At 37.2% G+C, this 22,296-nt stretch overlaps 1 protein-coding gene across 8 annotated transcripts in view; it reads right to left on the reverse strand.

Annotated features, from left to right (window-relative positions):
- Positions 1 to 22,296, reverse strand: part of KANSL1L (KAT8 regulatory NSL complex subunit 1 like) — a 142,957-nt gene that overhangs the window by 52,019 nt on the left and 68,642 nt on the right. For 6 of the 8 annotated variants that reach the window (XM_046019238.1, XM_046019232.1, XM_046019234.1 and 3 more), the window contains exon 6: positions 21,033 to 21,237. In XM_046019238.1, coding sequence (XP_045875194.1) covers positions 21,033 to 21,237 — 205 coding nt within the window. The remainder of the gene's footprint in view (positions 1 to 21,032; positions 21,238 to 22,296) is intronic. The other 2 variants (XM_046019237.1, XM_046019236.1) reach the window with 2 other exon arrangements.

A 22,296-nucleotide genomic window follows, 5' to 3' on the forward strand; every position in this document is an offset into this window, starting at 1 on the left:
GGTCCCAGGAGCTCAGCTACATAGTTACCAAACCATTCTGAATACCTACAAACTCAACAGGAGATAGACGAGAAGAAGGGCAGCAATTCTGGGAAAAGAAAATCAACCACTTTCTGGAAGGTAGGACATGAGGAGAAGTGAATTGGAAATGAGGGGAAGATAGACCAAGTGGGGAGGGGCCAGCTTCTAGGAAGCGGTGGAGCAGCAGAGCACAAAATCAGAACTTTTAGAAGTCTGCTCCAATGAGGGATGTCGCTCCAGAGGCTAAGCGGGGGAGGAGCCCTCTCAGGGATAGTGTGGTCTCAGGACTTGTGGGGTCATAGAAAGGCTGGGGGTGTCAGAGTGTGGCAGAGCTGCCAGGTATTGGAGCAGGGAAGCTGGCTACAGAGACAAAGCTGAGGAGTGCGCTCTCAGTTTGGGGTTACCTTAAACTGTGATCTGAGGCACAGTCATGCCACTGTGCAGGGACCCCTCAATTGACAGATCCAAAGAGATCCCCTCCATTCTCTTCTGGGAGGAGTGGCACAGGAGCAAATGGCAGGAATCTGCTGGGTTTGGAGACTCCAAATGGGGCCATGTGCCAGAAATAGAAATGCTCGGTCACAGGCCAGGTGAGCAAAGTGTGTGGATGGAGACCAGGGAGACAGGAGGGACTGATTACTTTTCTCTGAGAGTACACTGAGGAGTGCAGCCCCGAGCTCTCGGCTCCCACTGGGCAGGAGATTGGGAGGCTGCCATTTTCATTCCCATCCTCCAAAGCTTTACGGAGAGCATTCAGAGAATAAAAGCTACCAAGATCAAACCCAAGCAGATTACTTAGCCTGGCTCCTGGCAAGGGCAGTGCAATTCTGCCTTGGCAAAAGACATTTGAGAATCACTGCACCAGGCCCCTCCCCCAGAAGATCAGCAAGAACATCCAGCCAAGACCAAGTTTACGGAACAATGAGAACTGTGTAAGGCCAGAGCTAGTGGAAATCAACACATAGAATTCATGGCTTTTTCCCCATGATCCTTCAGTCTTTCAAAGTTAAACTTTTAAAATTCTTTTTCTTATTCTAGTTTTAAAAATTTTCCTCTTTCTTCTTTTAAGGTTTTCTTAACTATTAAAAATTTTTCTCTTTCTTCTTTTAAGGTTTTCTTAACTATTGTACCTTATCAATACCTTTTTAAAAAAATCTTTTAAATTTTCATTGCTATAGTCATATTTTATTGCTTCATTGTATTTAACCTTATTTTTATATACATATAGGTTTTTATTCTTTAAAATTGTGGGATACAATTTCTTCTAATAGATCAAAATATACTCTAAATCTAGCACATGGCTTTGTTCTACTGTCCAGCCTGATCATATTCTTTCCTTTTTTTTTTTTTTCCAACCAATGTATCTTAACAATTCCTTTTCTGGAATCTTTTTAAATTTTCATCATTACAGTCATATTCCATCCCTTCATTGCATTTACACTTTTTTTGTATCTATATGTATTTCTCTCTTTAAAATTGTGGGACATAGTTTCCTCTAACAGATCAGAATAAACCCAAAATCAAGCAGGTGGCAATGTTCTATTCACCAATCTAAAATATATATGTGTATAGATATATGTATGTGTGTGTGTGTATATATATATTTATTTATTTGTAATCCCCCATTCCAAGTCTCTTCTGAATTGCTAACTATATTTTTCTGGGGTGGGGGGGGGTCTTTGCACCCTTTTAGTATTTTGTTCTCTCATTCATCTATTCTTATCTGGATAAAATGACAAGACAGAAAAATTCACCACACACAAAAAAAATATATAACAAGAGGCAGTACCAATGTCTAGGGACCTAATCAATACAGACATTAGTAGTATGTCAGAACTAGAGTTCAGAATGATGATTATCAAGGTGGTAGCTGGGCTTGAAAAAAGCATGGAAGATATTAGAGAATCCCTTTCTGGATAAAAGAACTAAAATATGACCAAGCTGAAATTATAAAAGCTATTAATGAGATGCGATAAAAAATGATGGCTTTTACTACTAGGACAAATGAGGCAGAAGAGAAAATTTGTGATACAGAAGACCAAGTGATGGAGAATAAAGAAGCTGAGCAAAAGAGAGATAATCTACGAGGGGAGAATTCAAGAGATAAGTGATACCATCAGACAAAACAATATTAGAATAATTGGGATTCCAGAAAAAGAAGAGAAAGAGAGGCAGAAGGTATATTGAAGAAAATCCGAGTAGAGAATTTCCCTAATATGGCAAAGGGAACAAGTATCAAAATCCAGGAGACTCAGAGAACCCCCCTCAAAATCAATAAAAAATAGGTCAACACTGTATCACCTAACAGTAAAACACACAGGTCTTAATGACAAAGAGAAAATCCTGAAAGCAGCTCAGAACAAGAGGTCTGTAACATATAATGGTAGAAATATTAGACTGGCAGCAGACCACGGAGACCTGGCAGGCCAGAAAGGACTGGCATGATATATGCAGAAGAAAAATATGCAGCCGAGACTACTATATCCAGCTCATTGAAAACAGAAGAAATAAAAAGCTTCCAGGACAAACAAAAATTAAAAGAATTTGCAAACACCAAATCAGCCCTACAGGAAATATGGAAAGGGGTCTTCCAAGCAAAGAGAGAGCTTAAAGTAACAGACCAGAAAGGAACAGACACAATATACAGTAACAGTCACCTTACAGGCAATACAATGGCAATAAATTCATATCTTTCAATAGTTACCCTGCATGTAAATGGTGGCTTCAGTCCAGAATTCTATCAAAGGATTTTTAAGGTTTTATTTTTAAGTAATCTCTAAACCCAACATGGGGCTCAAACTTATAACTCAGAGATCAAGAGTCACAATCTCTACCAACTGAGCCAGCCAGGTGCTCTACAGTTTCTAAGAATCTTAAAGGAGACTTTCAATGATCTTCTCTGCTAGATGAAAGTGCTTCTAAGTATCTTTTTTTTTATATAAGATTGATTGATTTTAGATTTTTTATTTTTAAAAGATTTTTTAAAAGATTTTTTTTATTTTTAAATTTATTTATTTTTTTCAGCGTAACAGTATTCATTGTTTTTGCACAACACCCAGTGCTCCATGCAATACGTGCATACTCCCTATTACCCACCACCTGTTCCCCCAACCTCCCACCCCCGACCCTTCAAAACCCTCAGGTTGTTTTTCAGAGTCCATAGTCTCTTATGGTTCGCCTCCCCTTCCAATTTTTTTTTTTTTATAAACATATAATGTATTTTTATCCCCAGGGGTACAGGTCTGTGAATCACCAGGTTTACACACTTCACAGCACTCACGATAGCACATACCCTCCCCAATGTCCATAACCCCCTCCCCCCTCTCCCAACCCCACCTCCCCCCAGCAACCCCCAGTTTGTTTTGTGAGATTAAGAGTCATTTATGGTTTGTCTCCCTCCCAATCCCATCTTGTTTCATTTATTCTTCTCCTATCCCCCAACCCCCCATGTTGCATCTCCATGTCCTCATATCAGGGAGATCATATGATAGTTGTCTTTCTCTGATTGACTTATTTCACTAAGCATGATACCCTCTCTTACTGTCTCACTGCATCCTCCACACAAAGTCCAAAATTCAGAAGGATCTGTCTTTTTTTTTTTTTTTATTTGACAGAAATCACAACTAGGCAGAGAGGCAGGCAGAGAGAGAGGAGGAAGCAGGCTCCCTGGCTCGATCCCAGGACCCTGGGATCATGACCTGAGCCGAAGGCAGAGGCTTTAACTCACTGAGCCACCCAGGCGCCCCCAGAAGGATCTGTCTTGAAGAGATTTGCAGATAGGACTTCTGTTCAGTGGAGTTTATTTTAATGTGATACATAAGAAGTCTACAAAGTTTTAACAACTTGATCTTGGACTAAGAAAGAGTTCAAAATTAAAAGGATTTTGGGCCTTCAGCCTTCTTCAGTCAGGAAGTATGCTGAGAAAACTAAAACGTGCAAAAAGGGGATCTTTTAAGTGGAAAAGAAAAGATGACAGAATGTAACCAAGAGCTCAGAGAGCAGACATAACAGCTACAAAAACCACTTCCAGAGAAACAGTCCCACATCAACAAATCTGTAACATGGGCCTATGTATTTCAGAACTGCTATATTCCTCCCATTTTCCCATCTGAGCAGTGTCTATTGTGATTATCCCTATCTCACTGTTATGTTGGGTACGTGTAAAGGAAGTAATTTAATTACATTAGTTTACAAATCAGTCTTTCAATCCAGAGGAACTGTATTTGAGGATCTATACCCAAAGAACCAAATGTGAGGGACCTACACCTTAAAAGTCTCATTTCAGGGGTGCTGGCAGGCTCAGTCAGTAGGGAATGTGACTCTTGATCTTGGGATCATGAGTTCAAGCCCAGCATTAGGGTAGAGTTTACTTTTTTAAAATTTTTAAACAAAACTTAAAAAAAAGTATTTTTTCAGATACCTGGGCATGATTTAATATGATAAAATTCAAGACGTTACGCCTGAGCTTAATGAAGTAATGGGATGAGACACAAGGGACTTCAAGGAAGTGATTAAGTATTTTTTACGTATGAGAGGTCAATGAATGGGAACCAGAGAATGGATTGTGGTAGTAAACCTCCAGTGATGGCTTCCAATGAACCACGTCTCCCTCCCAATATTCTTGCCCTTGAATAGTTGCTTCCATATTAAATCCCATACTGATTTGCTTTACCCAATAAATTGAACAGAAAATTTTATACTAGTTTAAGGCCTAAGTCTTAAGAAGAACTGGCAGCTTTCATATTTGCATTTTTGAGTGCCTGGGTCACAATGTAAAACTACCCTGCTAAAGAAACCATGTGAAAAGACCACTGAAAAGGCCTGAGACTACATAAAGAGAAAAAGAAGCCAAGGTCACTAGCCCATTCAAGCCTCCAAATGACTCCAACCCCAGACACCATCTTAATGCAACTGTATGAGATCTCAGGTAAAACTGAAAGAAGAACCACTCAGGCAATTGACATGAAAGATAATTGTTTTAAACAACTAAAATTTGGGATAGTTTATTATACAACAGTAGATGATGAAAAGAAAAAAGAACAGGGTAACTCTGAATGTGTAGCATGGGCCACATGCCTACTTCTATGGTGAAGAAAATATGTAACATGATGAATTTTTACATATGTATATACCTGGTAACCACCACCATCACCACCTCGATTGAGAGAGGAAGCAGTTTCAATAACCTAGAAACCTTGGTTACATCCTTTGCTGATCAACAGCACCCCCCAACTAAAGTTACCACAAATCCTCATTTGTATAAATACCAGTAAGTTTTGTCTGTATTTATCATAGACTATGTACTCTTTCCTTTCACTCAACATAATGTCTAGGAAATACATCTATATTCTTGTATCAGTCCATCCTTTTTATTGCTATATGTATATATACCATAATTTTCCTGCTGATGGACATTTTTTAAGATTTTATTTGAGTGAGAGAACACAAACGGGGAGGGGCAAAGGGAGAGGGTGAAGCAGACTTGATCCTAGGACTCTGGGATCATGACCTGAGCCGAAGGCAGATGCTTTCACCGACTGAGCCACCCAGGTACCCCAGGTGATGGACAGTTAGATGCTTTCTATTTGGGTAATAGAAATGAGTAAAGAACCTGTTATGATCATTCTTATAAAGTCTTTTTGTGTACATATGTATTCATTTCTCCTGGAAAAGTTCCTAAAAGTGGAATTTCTAAGTTAGAAGAGTAGATGCATATCATGATACCTTGTTGTAATTTTAATTGCATTTCCTTGACAAGTAATGATTTTAAGTACATTTTCATAGGCTTATCGGCCATACTATCTTCTTTTATGAAAGATTTGTTAAAATTTTATGCCTTTTTTTAAATTTAGAAGTCCTTGTGGTAAAATACACATAGAATTTATTATTTGAATTATTTTAAAATATGTAACTATTTTTAATTGGGCTATTTGTCTTTTTCTTGTTTTTTAGCCATTTAGAATATATATGTATATACTCAAGAAATAAAATCTTTGTTGGATATATCCACTGCAACTATCTTTCTCCAGTGTATATTTTGACTTTATTAATGCTGCCTCTAATATAAATAAGTTAATAATTTTAACAAAGCCTAAGTTAACAATTATTTCTTTAAGTGTTGTTTATATATTTTTTTAAGAATGATTATCGTAGGGCACTTGGGTGACTCAGTTGGTCAAGCGATTAACTCTAGATTTTGGCTGAGGTCATGATCTCAGAGTCATGGATCGAGCCCTGCCTGCATCAGGCTCAGTACTCAGTGGGGAATCTGCTTGAAATTATCTCTATCCCTTTGCCCCTCCACCATGCTCTAAAATAAATAAAATCTTTAAAAAAAGATACATGACTATCCCCAAAATATGAAGGTATTCTCCTACGTTTTCCTCTAGGTTTATTGTTTCCCTTTCCTATTCAGGTCTATGATTCACCTTCTATTTTTGTGAATGTCAGTTTGTGTTTTAGCTGAGTAGTTGGCTCTCTCAGTCCATTTCCTGCCTATAAACTTTTGGGTATCTAACAACTTTCATTTCATCCAGTCTCTGCACCTTTTAGTCTATTTCTGTCAATATAAAATTCTCAAAAGCCTTGTGGGTCTCCCCTATATATCAAGATTCTAATTCTGTCATTAGACAAGAAGGTTCCCCGCAGGGAATTATAATAATAATGGATAACCCCATTATTTTTTGACTTATACTAAGATGGTTGATTGGATCTCTGCATCACATGCCTAACCTCTCTGGCAAAAGCTTGTCTAGCCAAACCCTTGGATTCTCTCCAGAGTATGCTATATGACTATGGTTTGGTTTTGGCACCAAGATGAAAGTTTTCCAAATTATCAAGTTCCGTTTTGTTTTTAGTTAACAAGTACTTCCCTAATTTATCTATTTCCTCTAATATTTTATTATAAAAAGCAAAGAGAAACTAACTATAAATTCCAAACTTTGCTTAGTAATTTCCTCAGCTAAATATCTATGAGTTCAATGTTTACAAATTTTATTTTCCATTCAATAGTAGAATATTTTCAGACAAGTTTTCTGGAACCTTATAACAAGGATCATCTTTCTTTCAGTTTCTAATATTTCCTTCTCAAATCGCATCAAAGGTAACTTTAATGCTCACATTTCTAGTAACATTCTGTTCATGACAATGTATGTATTCTCCAAGATGACAGCACCTTTACCTTCCATCCTCTTCACTTCTTTCTGAACTCTCAACAGAATCTAGGCTCACCTCAAAATTCTTTCAGCCTCTACCCATTACATAATTCCAAAATCATGTTCACAGTTTTATCATTTATTACAGCAGGACCCCAACTCCTGGTAACAAAACTCTGTTATTAGTTTCCTAGGGATGTCATAAAAATTGCCACAAACTGGGTGGCTCAAACCACAAAAGTTTATTTCTCATTGTTTTGGAGGCCAGATGTACAAAATTGAGATATTGGCAGGGCTGAGCTTCCTGTGAAGGCTCTATGGCGGAATTGTTCCTTGACTCTTTCAGCTTCTGGTGGCTCCTGGTGTTCCATGGCTGTTTTAACATAATTCCAATCTCTGCCTCCATCCCCACATAGCCTTCTTCTCTGTGTCTCTATGCCTCTAATTTCTTTATTTCCTTCATAGGCTCACAGGCTTATCTTAAATCCAAAATTATCTTATCTCAAGATCTTTAACTCAATTACATCTACAATGACCTTATTTCCAAATAAGGTCAATGTATTAGTTTTCTAGGTGTGCCATCACAAAGTATCACAACCAAGTGGTTTAAACAACAGACTCACTTTTCATATTCTTGGAGGTGAGAAGTCAGATCAAGGTGTCAGTAAAATTGGTTTCTTCTGAGGACTAAAAGGAAGACTCTGTTCCACACCTCTCCCCTAGCTGCTGTTTTGCTGCCAATCTTTGACATTCTTTGGTTAACTGAAGAGTAATTCTGATCTTAATCTTCACCTCCACATGATGTTCACACTGTGTACATGCATCTACTTCTGACTTTTCTTTTTTTAATATTTTATTTATTTATTTGACAGATAGAGATCACAAGTAGGCAGAGAGGCAGGCAGAGAGAGAGGAGGAAGCAGGCTCCCTGCTGAGCAGAAAGCCCGATGCGGGGCTCGATCCCAGGTCCTGGGATCATGACCTGAGCCGAAGGCAGAGGCTTTAACCCACTGAGCCACCCAGGTGCCCCCTGACTTTTCCTTTTTATAAGGACATCAGTCATACTGGAATAGGGTCCATCCTAAATCCCCTCATCTTAACTAATAACATCTGCAACAAGCCTATTTACTAATAAGCTCACATTCGAAATACTAGAGGTTAGCACATACTAGGGGTTATGTTAGTTCAACATATGAATTCTGATGGACACGATTCAATCTGTAACAGTCACATTCATAATAGCGGGAGTTAGGGCATGGAAATATGAATTATGCCCATTACATTTTTTTCCCCCACTGAATATTTCATTCTATTCTCTTTTCACTTACATGGTTTCTGATGAGAACTCAACTATGATTCATATACTTATTCCTCTATAGATAAGATTTTTGTCCCCCTGCCTTTCTTCAAGATTTTCTGTCTTTGGTTTTTTGCAGTTTGACTTTGTTATGCCTAGGTATTTCACTTTTTGTTGGTTTTTTGTTGTTGTTGTTTTGGGGTTTTTTTTGGCATTTATCCTGCTTGATGTTCTTCTGCTTGAGTATTCTGGATGTGTAGTTTAGTACTTTAGAAAATTCTAATGTATTATTACTTCAAATGTTTTTTCTGCTCCATTCTTCTACTCTTCCTGGTATTCCAATTATACATGAGAGACCTTCTGAAAATACCCTCTAATTCTTAGATTCATTGTTGCTTTTTCATTCATTTTTCTCTTTGGATTTCAGTTTGTGAAGTTTCTATTTGCCTTACCCAAGCTTGTTGATTCATTACTCAGTCATAGCTAGTCTACAGATGAGGTCATGAAAGGTACGCTTCATTTAGGTTACAGTGTTTTTGATTTCTAGCATTTACTTTTGATTCTTAAAAGTTTACATCTCTCGACAGGTCCAAGATGGCAGAGGAGTAAGAGACCTTAGTTTTGTCTGGTCTCAGGAATTCAGTTTGATAGCTATTAAAACATTCTGAACACCTGCAAACTCAACCACAAATCTAAGAAAAGAACAGCTGCAACTACAAATAGAAACCACTTTCTGCAAGGTAGGAGGTGCAGAGAAATAAATCCAAGGCAATAGATCAGAAGATAAATCACACGAGAGGGGAGCCTCTGTAAGTCAACCGCTAGAAAGTGGTAGAGCAGCAGAGTGAAAAAATCTGAACTTTTAGAAGTCTGCTCTGGTGAGGGACATCCCTGACTGAAAGGTGCTCAGGTGGCAAAGCAGGGTAGAATCCTTGGTAGGACAGTATATAACAGGATTCTCAGGGTAACAGGAAGACTGCGGTTGCTTGAGAGTGGCAGAGCTCTCAGTCCTCGAAACAGGGAAGCTGGTTTCAATCAGTGAGCCCAAGAGTGGGTTCTCATTGTAGGGATGCCATAAACTGTGAAACACAGCATGGTCCAGCAATCGCTCTCCGAGCAGGGGCCCAGCAAGCAGCAGAACCACAGTGAGACACCCCCCACCATCCCTGGGAAGAGTAATGCCAATGAAAGCCGCAGGAGTCTTCAGGGTTTGGAGAATTCACAATGGGATTGTAGGCCTGAGAGAGAAATGCATGGTCATAGGCTCGGTGACCATGGAGGGTGGACAAAGAGCAGGGAGACAGGAGTGACTCAATGCTTTTCCCTGAGGGTATACTGAGAAGTGGGGCCCTGAGCTTTCAGTGCCTGGGCTGGAGACTGGGAGACCACCATTTTCATTCTCATCCTCTAAAGCAGCGCTGAAAGCCTTCAGGGAACAAAAGCCACCAAGAGCAATCTGGAGCAGATTACTTAACCTGGACCCCGGGCATATCCAGGGCAATTCAACCTCAGAAAAAGACGCCTGAGAATCAGCGCAACAGGCTTCTCCCCCGACGTGATCAGCAAGAACTTCCAGCTAAGACCGAATTTACTGATCACACAGAACTGCAAAACTCCAGCACTAAAAGAAAATATATAGAATTCATGCTTTTTCCCTAAGACTCCTTAGTCTTTCAACTTTAATTTTTTTCCTCTTTCCTTCAAGCAGTTTAATCAACTTTTTAAAATCTTTTTAATTTTCATTTTTACACTTACATTCTATCCTATCATTGTATTTAATTTTACTTTTGTATATACATAAGACTTTCTGTCTTTGCAATTTTGGGATGCAGTTTCTTCTAATAAACAGACCAAAATACCCCCAAATCTCATGTATTGCTCTGTTCTATTCACCTGTCTGATTATATATATATATATATATTTTTTTTTTTTTTTCTTTTTCCTGTTCAAGTCTCTTCTAATTTGTTTACTGTCTATTTCTCTGGAGTCATAGTTGCCATTTTAATCTTTTCTCCTCTCATTCATCTATTCTTCTCTGGACAGAACAACAAGACAGAAAACCTCACTTCAAGAAAGAGAAAAATAAGCAGTACTGACTGTCAGGGACCTAATCAGTATGGACCTAAGTAAGATGTAGGAACTAGAATTCAGAATAACAATTATAAAGATACTAGCTGGGCTTAAAAAAAAACATAGAGAACACTACAGAATCCCCTTCTGGAGAAATAAAGAAACTAAAATCTAATCAAATCAAAATAAAAAAGGCTATTGATGAGATGCTATAAAAAATGGAGGCTCTAAAAGCTAGGATAAATAAGGCAAAAGAGAGAATTAGTGATTCAGAAGACAAAATGATGGAAAATAAAGAAGCTCAGAAAAAGAGAGATAAACAACTACTGGATCATGAAGTGAGAATAAATTGATTCTATAAAGCAAAATAATATTAGAATCATTGGGATCCTAGAAGAAGAGGAAAGAGAGAGGGGCAGAAGGTATATTGGAGCAAATTAGAGCAGAGACCTTCCCTAAACTGGGGAAGGAAACAGACATTCAAGTCTAGGAGGATTTTGAAAGAATCCCCCTCAAATCAATAAAAATAGGTCAACAACTCAACACTTCAGAGAAAATTGCAAATCTAAGAGACAAAGAAAATCCTGAAAGCAGCTCAGAACAAGAGGCCCATAACCTACAAGGATAGAAACATTACACTGGCAGACAGCCTATCTACAGTGATCTGGCAGGGCCAGAAAAGACTGCATAATATATGCAGGGTGCTAAGTAAGAAAAATATGCAGCCAAAATTATCCAGCAAGGATGTCATTCAAAATAGGAGGAGAGATAAAACCTTTCAGGACAAACAGAAATTAAAAGAATATGTGATCACTAAACCAGTCATGCAAGAAATATTAAAGAGGATCCATTAAGGAAAGACAGAGCCCAAAAGTCACACACAGAAAGGAACAGAGACAATATACAGAAACAGTGACTTTACAGGTAATACAGTGGCACTAAATTGATATCTTTCAAAGTTACTCTGAATGTAAATGGGCTAAATGCCCCAGTCAAAAGATACAGGGTATCAGAATGGATAAAAACAAGCAAGAAACATCAATATACTATCTATAAGAGACTCATTTTAGACCTAAAGACATCTCCAAATTGAAAGTGAGGGGGTGGAAAACAATTTATCGTGCTAATGGACCTCAAGAGAAAGCTGGGGTGGCAATCCTTATATCAAACAAATTAGATTTTTAAATCAAAGACTGTAATAAGAGATGCAGAAGGATACTACATCATAATTAAAAGGTCTATCCAGCAAGATCTAATAATTGTATATATTTATGTCCCTAACATGGGAGCAGCCAAATATATATATTAGATATATATATATTTATATATATATATATAAATAATAACAAAATTAAAGAATAACAAAATTAAAATTAAACAATAACAAAATTAAAGAAACACGTTGTTAATAATAGAATTATAGTAGGGGACTTTAACACCCCTCTCACTGCAATGAATAGATCATCTAAGCAGAAGATTAAAAAGGAAACAAGGGCTATGAATGACACACTGGACCAGATGTACTTCACAGATACAGTCAGAGCACTCCACCCCAAAACAACAGAATACACATTTTTTTGAGTGCACATGGAACATTCTCCAGAATAGATCACATACTGGGTCACAAATCAGGTCTCAAAATATTGGGATCATTCCCTGCATATTTTCAGACATCAATGCTTTGAAACTGGAACTCAATCACAAGAAGAAAGTTGGAAAGAATTCAAATACATAGAGGTTAAAGAGCATCCTACTAAAGAATGAATGGGTCATCCAGGAAATTAAAGAATTTTTTAAAAATCATGGAAACATGAAAATAAAAACACAACTGTTCAAAACCTTTAGGATGAAATAAATGTGGTCCTAAGAGGGAAATGTATACAAGACAAGTGTTTCTCAAGAAACAAGAAAGGTCTTAAATATACAACCTAATTTTATACATAAAGGAGCTGGAGAAAGAACAGCAAAGAAAGCCTAAACCCAGCAGGAGAAGAGAATTAATAAAAATTGGAGCAGAAACCAATGAAATAGAAACCAAAAGAGTAGTAGAACAGATCAATCAAACTGTGAACTCACTCTTTGAAAGAATTAATAAGATTGATAAATCTCTGACCAGACTTACCAAAAAGAAAGAAGGACCCAAATAAATAAAATCACATATTTGAAAGAGGAGAAATCACCACCAACATCAAAGAGATACAGACAATGATAACAACATATTACGAGCAATTATATGCCAACATATTAGGCAATCTGGAAGAAATGGATGCATTCCTAGAGATCTATAAACTACCAAAACTAAGATAGGAAGAAATAGAAAACCTGAACAGATCCATAACCAGCAAGGAAACTGAAGCAGGAATAAAAAAAAACGAACCGAAACAAACAAAAAAAAACCTCCCAACAAATAAGAGTCCGGACCGGAGGAATTCCCAGGGGAATTCTACCAAACATTTAAAGAAGAATTAATACCTATTCTTCTGAAGCTGTGTCAAAAAACAGAAATGAAAGGAAAACTTCCAAAATCCTTCTATGAGGCCAGCCTTACCTTGATCCCAAAATCAGATAAAGACCATGACAGAAAGAATTACAGACCATATTCCTGATGAACGCGGATGCAAAAATTCTCACCAAGATACTAACCTATAGGATCCAACAGTACATTAAAAGGATTATTCACCATGACCAAGTGGGATTTATTCCTGGGCTGCAAGCGTGCTTCAGCATCTGGAAATCAATCCATGTGATACACTACATAAATCAAAGAAAGGACAAGAACCACCTGATCCTCTCAATAGATGCAGAAAAAACATCTGACAAAGTACAGCATCCTTTCTTGAGTAAAACTCTTCACAGTGTAAGAATAGAGGGAATATTCCTCAATTTCACAAAGGTCATATACAAAAAGCCCACAGCTAGTATCATTCTCAGTGGGGGAAAACTTGAGAGCTTTCCCCGTAAGGTCAGGAACACGGCAGGGACGTCCACTTATCACCACTACTATTCAACATAGTACTAGAAGTCCTCATGTCAGCAACCAGACAACAAAAAAAAAAGTAAAAGGCATCTGAATCAGCAAAGAAGTCAAACTCTCACTCTTCACAGATGACATGATATTCTATGTGTAAACCTGAAAGACTCCACCCCAAAATTTCTAGAACTCATACAGTAATTCAGCAACGTGGCAGGATATAAAATCAATGCACAGAAATGAGCTGCATTTCTATATACTAACAATGTGACGGAAGGAGAAATTAAGGAGTTGATACCATTTACAATTGCACTCCAAACCATAAGATACCTAGGAATAAACCTAGCCAAAAAGGCAAAGGATCTGTGCTCAGAAAACTATAGAACACTCATGAAAGATATTGAGGAAGACATAAAGAAATGGGAAAACGTTTCACACTCATGGACTGGAAGAACAAATATTGTGTTAAAATGTCTCTGCATTATAAAGAACTTCTGAAACTCAACACACACAAAACAGATAATCATATCAAAAAATGGGCAGAAGATATGAACAGACACTTCTCCAATGAAGACATACAAATGGCTATCAGACACATGAAAAAATGTTCATCATCACTAGCCATCAGGGAGATTCAAATTAAAACCACATTGAGATACCACCTGACACCAGTTAGAATGGCCAAAATTAGCAAGACAGGAAACAATGTGTGTTGGAGAGGATGTGGAGAAAGGGGAACCCTCTTACACTGTTGGTGGGAATGCAAGTTAGTGCAGCCACTTTGGAGAACAGTGTGGAGATTCCTGAAGAAATTAAGAATAGAGCTTCCCTATGACCCTGCAATTGCACTGCTGGGTATTTACCCCAAAGATACAGATGGAGTGAAAAGAAGGGCCATCTGTACCCCAATGTTTATTGCAGCAATGGCTACGGTCGCCAAACTGTGGAAAGAACCAAGATGCCCTTCAACGGATGAATGGATAAGGAAGAAGTGGTACATATACACAATGGAGTATTATGCCTCCATCAGAAAGGATGAATACCCAACTTTTGTAGCAACATGGACGGGGCTGGAAGAAATTCTGCTGAGCGAAATAAGTCAAGCAGAGAGAGTCAAGTATCATATGGTCTCACTTATTTGTGGAGCATAACAAATAACATGGAGGACATGGGGAGATGGAGAGGAGAGGGAGTTGAGGGAAACTGGAAGGGGAGATGAACCATGAGAGACTATGGACTCTGAAAAACAACCAGAGGGTTTTGAAGGGGCGGGGGGGTGGGAGGTTGAGGAACCAGGTGGTGGGTAATAGGGAGGGCACATACTGCATGGAGCACTGGGTGTGATGCCAAAACAATGAACACTGTTATGCTGTAAATAAACAAATAAAAAAAAAATTAAAAAAAAAAAGGAAAGAAAGAAAAAAAAATGTCTCTGCTACCTAGAGCAATCTATACATTCAATGCAATCCCTATCAAAACACCATCAACTTTTTTCACAGAGCTGGAACAGATAATCCTTAAATTTGTGCAGAACCAGAAAAGACCCCAAATAGCCAAAGGAATGTTGAATATGAAAACCAAACCTGGTGGCAACACAATGCCAGACTTCAGGGTATATTATAAAGCTGTAATCATCAAGACAGTATGGTACTGGCACAAAAAAGAGAAACATAGAGATCAATAGAACAGAATAGAGAACCCAGAAATGGACCCTCAACTCTATGGTGAACTAATCTTCAACAAAGCAGGAACGAATAGCCAATGGAAAAAGTCTCATCAATGAATGGTGTTGGGAAAATTGGACAGTCACATGCAGAAGAATGAAAGTGGACCATTTTCTTACACCACACACAAAAATAAACTCAAAATGGATCAAAGACCTCAATGTGAGACAGGAATCCATCAAAATCCTTGAGGAGAACACAGGCAGCAACCTCTGTGACCTCGGCAGCAGCAACTCCTTGCTAGCCACATCTCCAAAAGGAAGGGAACGAAGGCAAAAATAAAAATGAACAACTGGGATTTCATCAAGATCAAAGACTTCTGCATAGCAAAGGAAACAGTCAACAAAACCAAAAGACAAATGACAGAATGGGAGAAGATATTTGCAAATGACATATCAGATAAAGGGCTAGTATCCAAAATCTGTAAAGAACTTACCAAACCCAACACCCAAAGAACAAATAATCCAATCAAGAAATGAGCAGAAGACATGAACAGGCATTTCTGCAAAGGAGTCATCCAGATGGCCAACAGACGCATGGAAAAATGTTCCACATCACTTGGCCTCAGGGAAATAAAAATCAAAACCCCAATGAAATACCACCTTACACCAGTCAGAATGTCTAAAATTAGCAAGTCAGGAAATGACAGATCTTGGTGAGGATGTAGAGAAAGGGGAACCCTCTTACACTGTTGGTGAGAATGCAAGCTGGTGCAGCCACTCTAGAAATCAGCATGGAGGTTCCTCAAAAAGTTGAAAATAGAACTCCCTATGACCCAACAATTGCACTCCTGGGTATTCACCCCAAAGATACAAATGTAATGATCCAAAGAGGCACCTGTACCCCAATGTTTATAGCAACCGTGTCCACAATAGCCAAACTATGGAAAGAGTCCAGATGGCCATTAAGAGATGAACAGATAAAGAAGATATGGCACACACACACACACAAAGACACACTGGACTACTACTCAGCCATCAAAAAAATGACATCTTGCCATTTGCAACGACGTGGATGGAAATAGAGGTTATTATGCTATGTGAAATAAGTCAATCAGAGAAAGACAATTATCATATGATCTCACTCATATGTGAAATTTAAGAAACAAAATAGAGGATCATGGGGAAGAGAGGGAAAAATAAAACAAGACGAAATCAGAGATGGAGACAAACCATAAAAGTCTCTTAATTATAGGAAACAAACTGATAGTTGCTGGACAGGAGAGAGGTGGGGGGATGGGATAACTGGGCGATGGATTTTATGGAGGGCACGTGATGTAATGAGCACTGGGTATTATATAAAACTGATCAATCACTGACCTCTACATCTGAAAGTGATAAACATTATCTGTTAATTGAATTTTTAAAAAGTTTACATCTCTTTGCTTGTAGTACCTATACATGTTTTCTACTTAATCCATTAAAGACTTCAATGTATTAATCATAGTTCTTTAAGAGAATTTCAAGATCTTTGTCCTATTTAAGCCTGGTTCCGACAGTTTCCTTGTCTCTTCACAGTTCCTAGCATACTTTGTAATTTTTTGTTAAAGCTTTATGTGATATATCTGGTAAGAGGATCTGAGGTAAACAGAATTTTTAAAAAAAATTAATCTCTACACCAAATGTGAAACTTGAACTCACAAATGGAGACCAAGAGTCACAAGTTCCTCTGACTGAGCCAGCCAGGCACCCTGAGGTAAACAGAATTTTATCATGAGGCACTATGTTAATCTGGCTAAGAGAGGGCTATGTATAATATCCGCTATAGTTGTAAATGCCAGAGGACTCAAAATTCCTCTATGTCTTTGTTTTTGTCTCCCCTATTGACTTTTAACTTCCTTAATTACTCCTCCTCAGAGACAGTCTATGCTTTGCAGCTGTAACCTACTGTTACAGTACCAGAATCTTGTCGGTGTGGTGGTTAAGTGGGGGGAAAGGAACCATACCAGGGATGCCTGGCTGGTACAGTCAGTAGTGACTCTGACTCTTGATCTCAGGGTCATGAGCTCATGCTCCACATTTGGTATGGAGCCTATAAAAGAGAAAGAGAAAGTCAAGAGGAAGGGGAAGGGAAAGAGGAAGAGGAAGAGGATGGAGAAGTGGAAAGGGAAGAAGGAAGGAAGAAAGGATGGATGGATGGAAGGAAGGAAAAGAAAGGAAGAAAGGAAGGGAGGGAGGGAAGGAGGGGAAGCATACCTCCTACAATAGCATAATCTACTATAATCTTATGATTAAATTTTAGTCTTTTAGTGGGTCTGCGACTTTAAAACATGTTTCTTACTCTCGACTGCACTGCCTATTAGGTGAGACAGAAAGGCTACAGAGGACAGCCATGGAAAAAATCTTTCTCCCAGGTAAGCTGTAATTTTACTAAAGTCTTTTCCCTGGAAGAAAAAGCTGTATTCAATTTCTGGCCTCATTTCATAAAAGTTATCCCTTCCCCCTCCATGTCACAGCCACTGAGGATCTTCACTGTGAGAACTGAATGGTTTTACCTAGAAGTAAAGTCCATGAATATATGGAGGGACTTTTAAAACTACACTTCCTAGGAATTTTTCACTCTCAAGCTAGTCTAACCCACACTTAGCCTCCAGTAATTCATCAAAAGCACCAGTTAAATGTTCCTACCAACTAATGTATGGTTGCTGTAGCTTCTACTCCAGGTAAGCACATCTTTGCTGTGGCTCTCTGGAGTTACTTTCCTCTCCGTAATTCAGGGTAGCAGTTTGTACTCTAGCCTCATTTCTTTGATGGGTCCATGAAAAGCACTGATTTTCAGTTTGTTCAGTTTTTCTTATTGTAAGGCTAGAAGTGATGACTTCCAGGCTCTTTATGTGTTGGAGCTGAAAAAGTCTTGCTAAATTCTTTACTAGTATGATGATTTTTTCCCTGCAATTCACACATGTACTTATTGCAATGAGAATGATGATCAGTTAATTACTAGATGCAACATTGCAGCATAATTCCTCCAACTTCTCCGTTTCCTTTATAAAAGCTTTTCTCAGCCAGTACTCTGCTAGAGACTTAAAATAAATTATTATTTTCTCAATTCTACCAAGGATGCTACATAACTAGTACCATGCTACATGCATAGGAGTTAATTTATTACATAAAATGGATGCCTTAGAGGCACTTGGGTGGCACAGTCAGTTAAGCATCTGACTCTTGGTTTCAGCTCAGGTTATGATCTCAGGGTCGTGAGACCAAGCCCTGTGCCAGGCTCTGCACTCAGCCCACAGTCTGCTTAAGACTAGCAAGACAGGAAACAACGTGTGTTGGAGAGGTTGTGGAGAAAGGGGAACCCTCTTACACTGTTGGTGTAATTCTGCAGTTGTGCTCACTCCATATATATTAATCAGCATTCTACTATATGGGAAAGTTCTCCCTTTCTCCTTTTTATCTATCAATCAATTTGACTGTCAGCATTATGGATGCATGGTTTCTTATTTTTTCAATAGTTCATAGTTCATTACTGTCCTTAGTTATTTGGATGTTCAAAATAGCCCAAAATTTGGCCAATGATAGCATCTTCAAACTAGCTTCTCAGTTCTTTTGACATGCCCCCCATCCTTTTTTTTTTTTTTTTTTTTTTTTTTTGGTAACACTTCCTTGCTTTCTGGTAACATTGAGATGTTCCAAGCTCATCTTATACCCTCTCCTCCCCACATCTGAAGATCACTCATTTCTCCAAAGACCTCTTTTCTGTCAGCTGGGAATGGTATTAGAAATCAAGAATGAGTGCCATTATGTACTCGCTGCTGTGAGGCTAGTATGAATCTAGACTGGTCATATCAAGTATGGTAGCCATTATCCGTATGTAGCTATTTAAATCAAAATTAATAAAATAGAAATTTCAGTCCCTCAGTTGCACTAGCCACATTTCATGTGCTAAATAGATACATGTATTTTGTTACTGCCATATTAGACAGCACAGTTATTTATGGAACATTTCCAACATTACAAGAAAATTCTATTAGACATTACTTACTGTTGTAGACCTTTTCACAAAGTGAATTTCACAAAGTAAACTTTTAAGTTCTCACTCTCCATTACCTTTTAAATATCTTCCTGTGTCCACTACATTAATTCTTTCATACATCAAAAAATTACTTATTGAGCATTTATACTATTGGGACAGTTACTTTTCAAAGCTCTGTAGGTTCAGAAATACATAGCCCCTATTCTCTAAGAATTTACAATGTAATGAGAAAACAGAAAAATAAATGATTATACTAAAATAATGGCTTATTTTTATAACAAGGTGCTATATTAATATCCTATAGTGAGGATGTCAAGGAAGGCTTCTCAGGAGAAAGGACATTTATTAAGTTTAGAAAGGTAAATAACTGGCAACTGAATATCCTCACAGTTTGGAGTATCGATAAGTTGGGGGCGGGGGCATCTGTTCTTCCATCATTTTTTTCATCTCTCTTCCTATTTACTTAAAATTCTTTCTCTAACTCTCCCATAACCTTCCAAAAGTCTGTTTATCTTTCAAAACCCTTATTTTATGATGCATTTCTTAATACCTCTAACCAGATAGGCCACTACCCCTATCCCCAAATATACTGTCTTAACTGATTTCAAAAACAAAAGAGATTTGGTTTATTTTTGTCATCATCAATACCATGGGTAAGAACATGGTGTTTGGAATCAGACATTTTGCTTACTAGCTGTGTGACCTTGGGCAAGTTACTTAAATCTCTCTGCACCTCAGTTTCTGCATCTAAAGGGAAATTAACATCTCACAGTTACATTTTGAGATAATAATAAAATAATGTACTGAAAATGCTTAGCACAATGAGAGGAATATGATAAAGTATATGGTCTACTAGTAACAATAATCTCACACTCATTTCTTCCTTTGTTTGATAAATAAAGGCCAATCTTTACAATCTCAGAGAATACATTCTAGTAACATCTAACAAATCCCCAAAATTACTCAAGCAAATTCCTTCCAGTCCGACTATTATGGCATATTCACACGTTCAATATTTTTGATAAGCAAGTCTATGTATAATTATGAAATTACATACTCAATTTTTAAAAATATCATTTATCTAGTTCGCATAGCATATTTAAATAAAAATCATTAAACAAAATATGACTTTGTATGTAAAAACTTTAAATAAAAATATTTTCCCTTTAAAAAACTTTCCTGAAAAGCACATCATATAACGAAAACTAAAGGTAACATGTTGACCTTTATCACAGTTTTAGATACGTATTGAAAGATGTACATTTAACATTCTGCTAACAAATGAAAAATATGCTTTTTAAAATGCATGTTTTTAATGAAGTACATTTTAATTGTAAAAAGTATCAGCATGGATATATAAAATCACATTGCTTATATTCCAGACAAAGGAAAAGACATGCTCTCCAAGATTCACAAATACCAATCCTAAAAAGGAGATTGATGCCATTTCCTACAAAATAACTGGCAGCTCTGCAGATTTTTACTTTTTTTTACTAAGCAAAAGTACACTTGTGTTTTCCTTATTACCCTTACTAGCAAAATTTTAAATCACCATGATACGTAATTTTCCTCCAAATTAGTTTAAGCATAAAAGGTATTTTTAAAAAATGGAGATGTGAGAAGTTTAATACACTGCCATGTTAAAAAATTTATTAAATTCCACTTATATATTGTCAATAGCTATGTCTTATAAACTATATATTTAAAGCTTTCTAGATATAATTATTCTAAACAATCATGTACAATCCGTATCCTCTTGTATGTGAAATACATTGATGACAAAATCTTTGTTCACGTTTTCCCATAGGCAGCCTTACCTGCGGAGTCCAATAAAAAGTAGGGCTCAATCGGTAGAGTTTTCGTTTGTGGAAACTCTGAAGTGGCCTTGTTCGAGCAGCTGTACTCATGATAGTCAAGGATGGAGATTTCAATCTTGTCCTGTCTTTTCTCCTTTTCTTATTGTGCTTCTGGTTAAGTAACCAGCTACTGGAGGAAGAGAGCTCATCTAAATTCTCTGAAGCACTGAAATGTCATGAAATAATTGGGGAATGGAGAGAATAAAACAAAACAAACAAACAAACAAAAAAGACAAAGAAAACTAAATGTAAATTGCCTTGATCTATTATGACAGAAGAATATTAATTTTAGCCAATTTTGTGGTAACAATTGGCCAAAGAATTGGTATTAACGGGGATTTATATATTCAAGTTGTAAAAATAATTTCTACTTCTATTTCCTCCTGTAAAACAAATATCCCATAGGTCAGAAATGCTCATATGAGTTCACCTGTATGATGTATATGTTCACTGTAAATCAATAATTCATGCCTGTTGTTTGGTGCTGTAACTATTTATGTCATATTCTTTTTGCATATGGGTGAAACTACGTAAGATTATAGGTTTACAAAAGGCTAAAATCCCATACTGTATCATTAGTTGCTCTGAAAGAAATACTACATACCATTTCAGTAAATTCTGAAACAAAGATACAATCCTACTATATTTTAGGAATTCTTTTTAAAGTTCTAATGATATAGAAGCCACAACTATAAGATAGTAAATAGAGTACACAAACTATATACAAAAATAAGCACATTAATGTCATCAACATTCTTCATATTAATTTCTAAACATATTTAAATATTTTTTAAAAATCAGAATATCAGGAAGAAGTTAATGCTCAGTGCCACATAAATTTCATTTCATTTATACCAGTATGCTATATATAAAATAATTTTTTCAGGCACTACATACAAGGTACCGATTTCAACCTTATTTATCTAGACAGAAACTAGTCAATTTAGCATTTTAATATGAACAAGTGAATCTGCCATATGTTGTATTGCTAATAAACATATACATTCTAAGCAAGTTATTTGACTTAAGTAGAATTGGTGTTTAACAGTAACCATAAGATCTGGTTTTCTATAGCAGTATCATTAGTTTCAAATCATATTTATGGCTGCTATAAAATATTCTGCTAGCTTGTGGATAAAGAAAGTAACTTAAGAGTGCTTTACATAGTAATAAGAAATCAGAAATAAAGGCACCTGAATGGTTTTTGTTGGTAACACCAAAGAGA

The sequence above is a fragment of the Meles meles genome, chromosome 9, assembly GCF_922984935.1.
Source record: "Meles meles chromosome 9, mMelMel3.1 paternal haplotype, whole genome shotgun sequence".
NCBI classification, from domain to species: Eukaryota; Metazoa; Chordata; class Mammalia; order Carnivora; family Mustelidae; genus Meles; species Meles meles.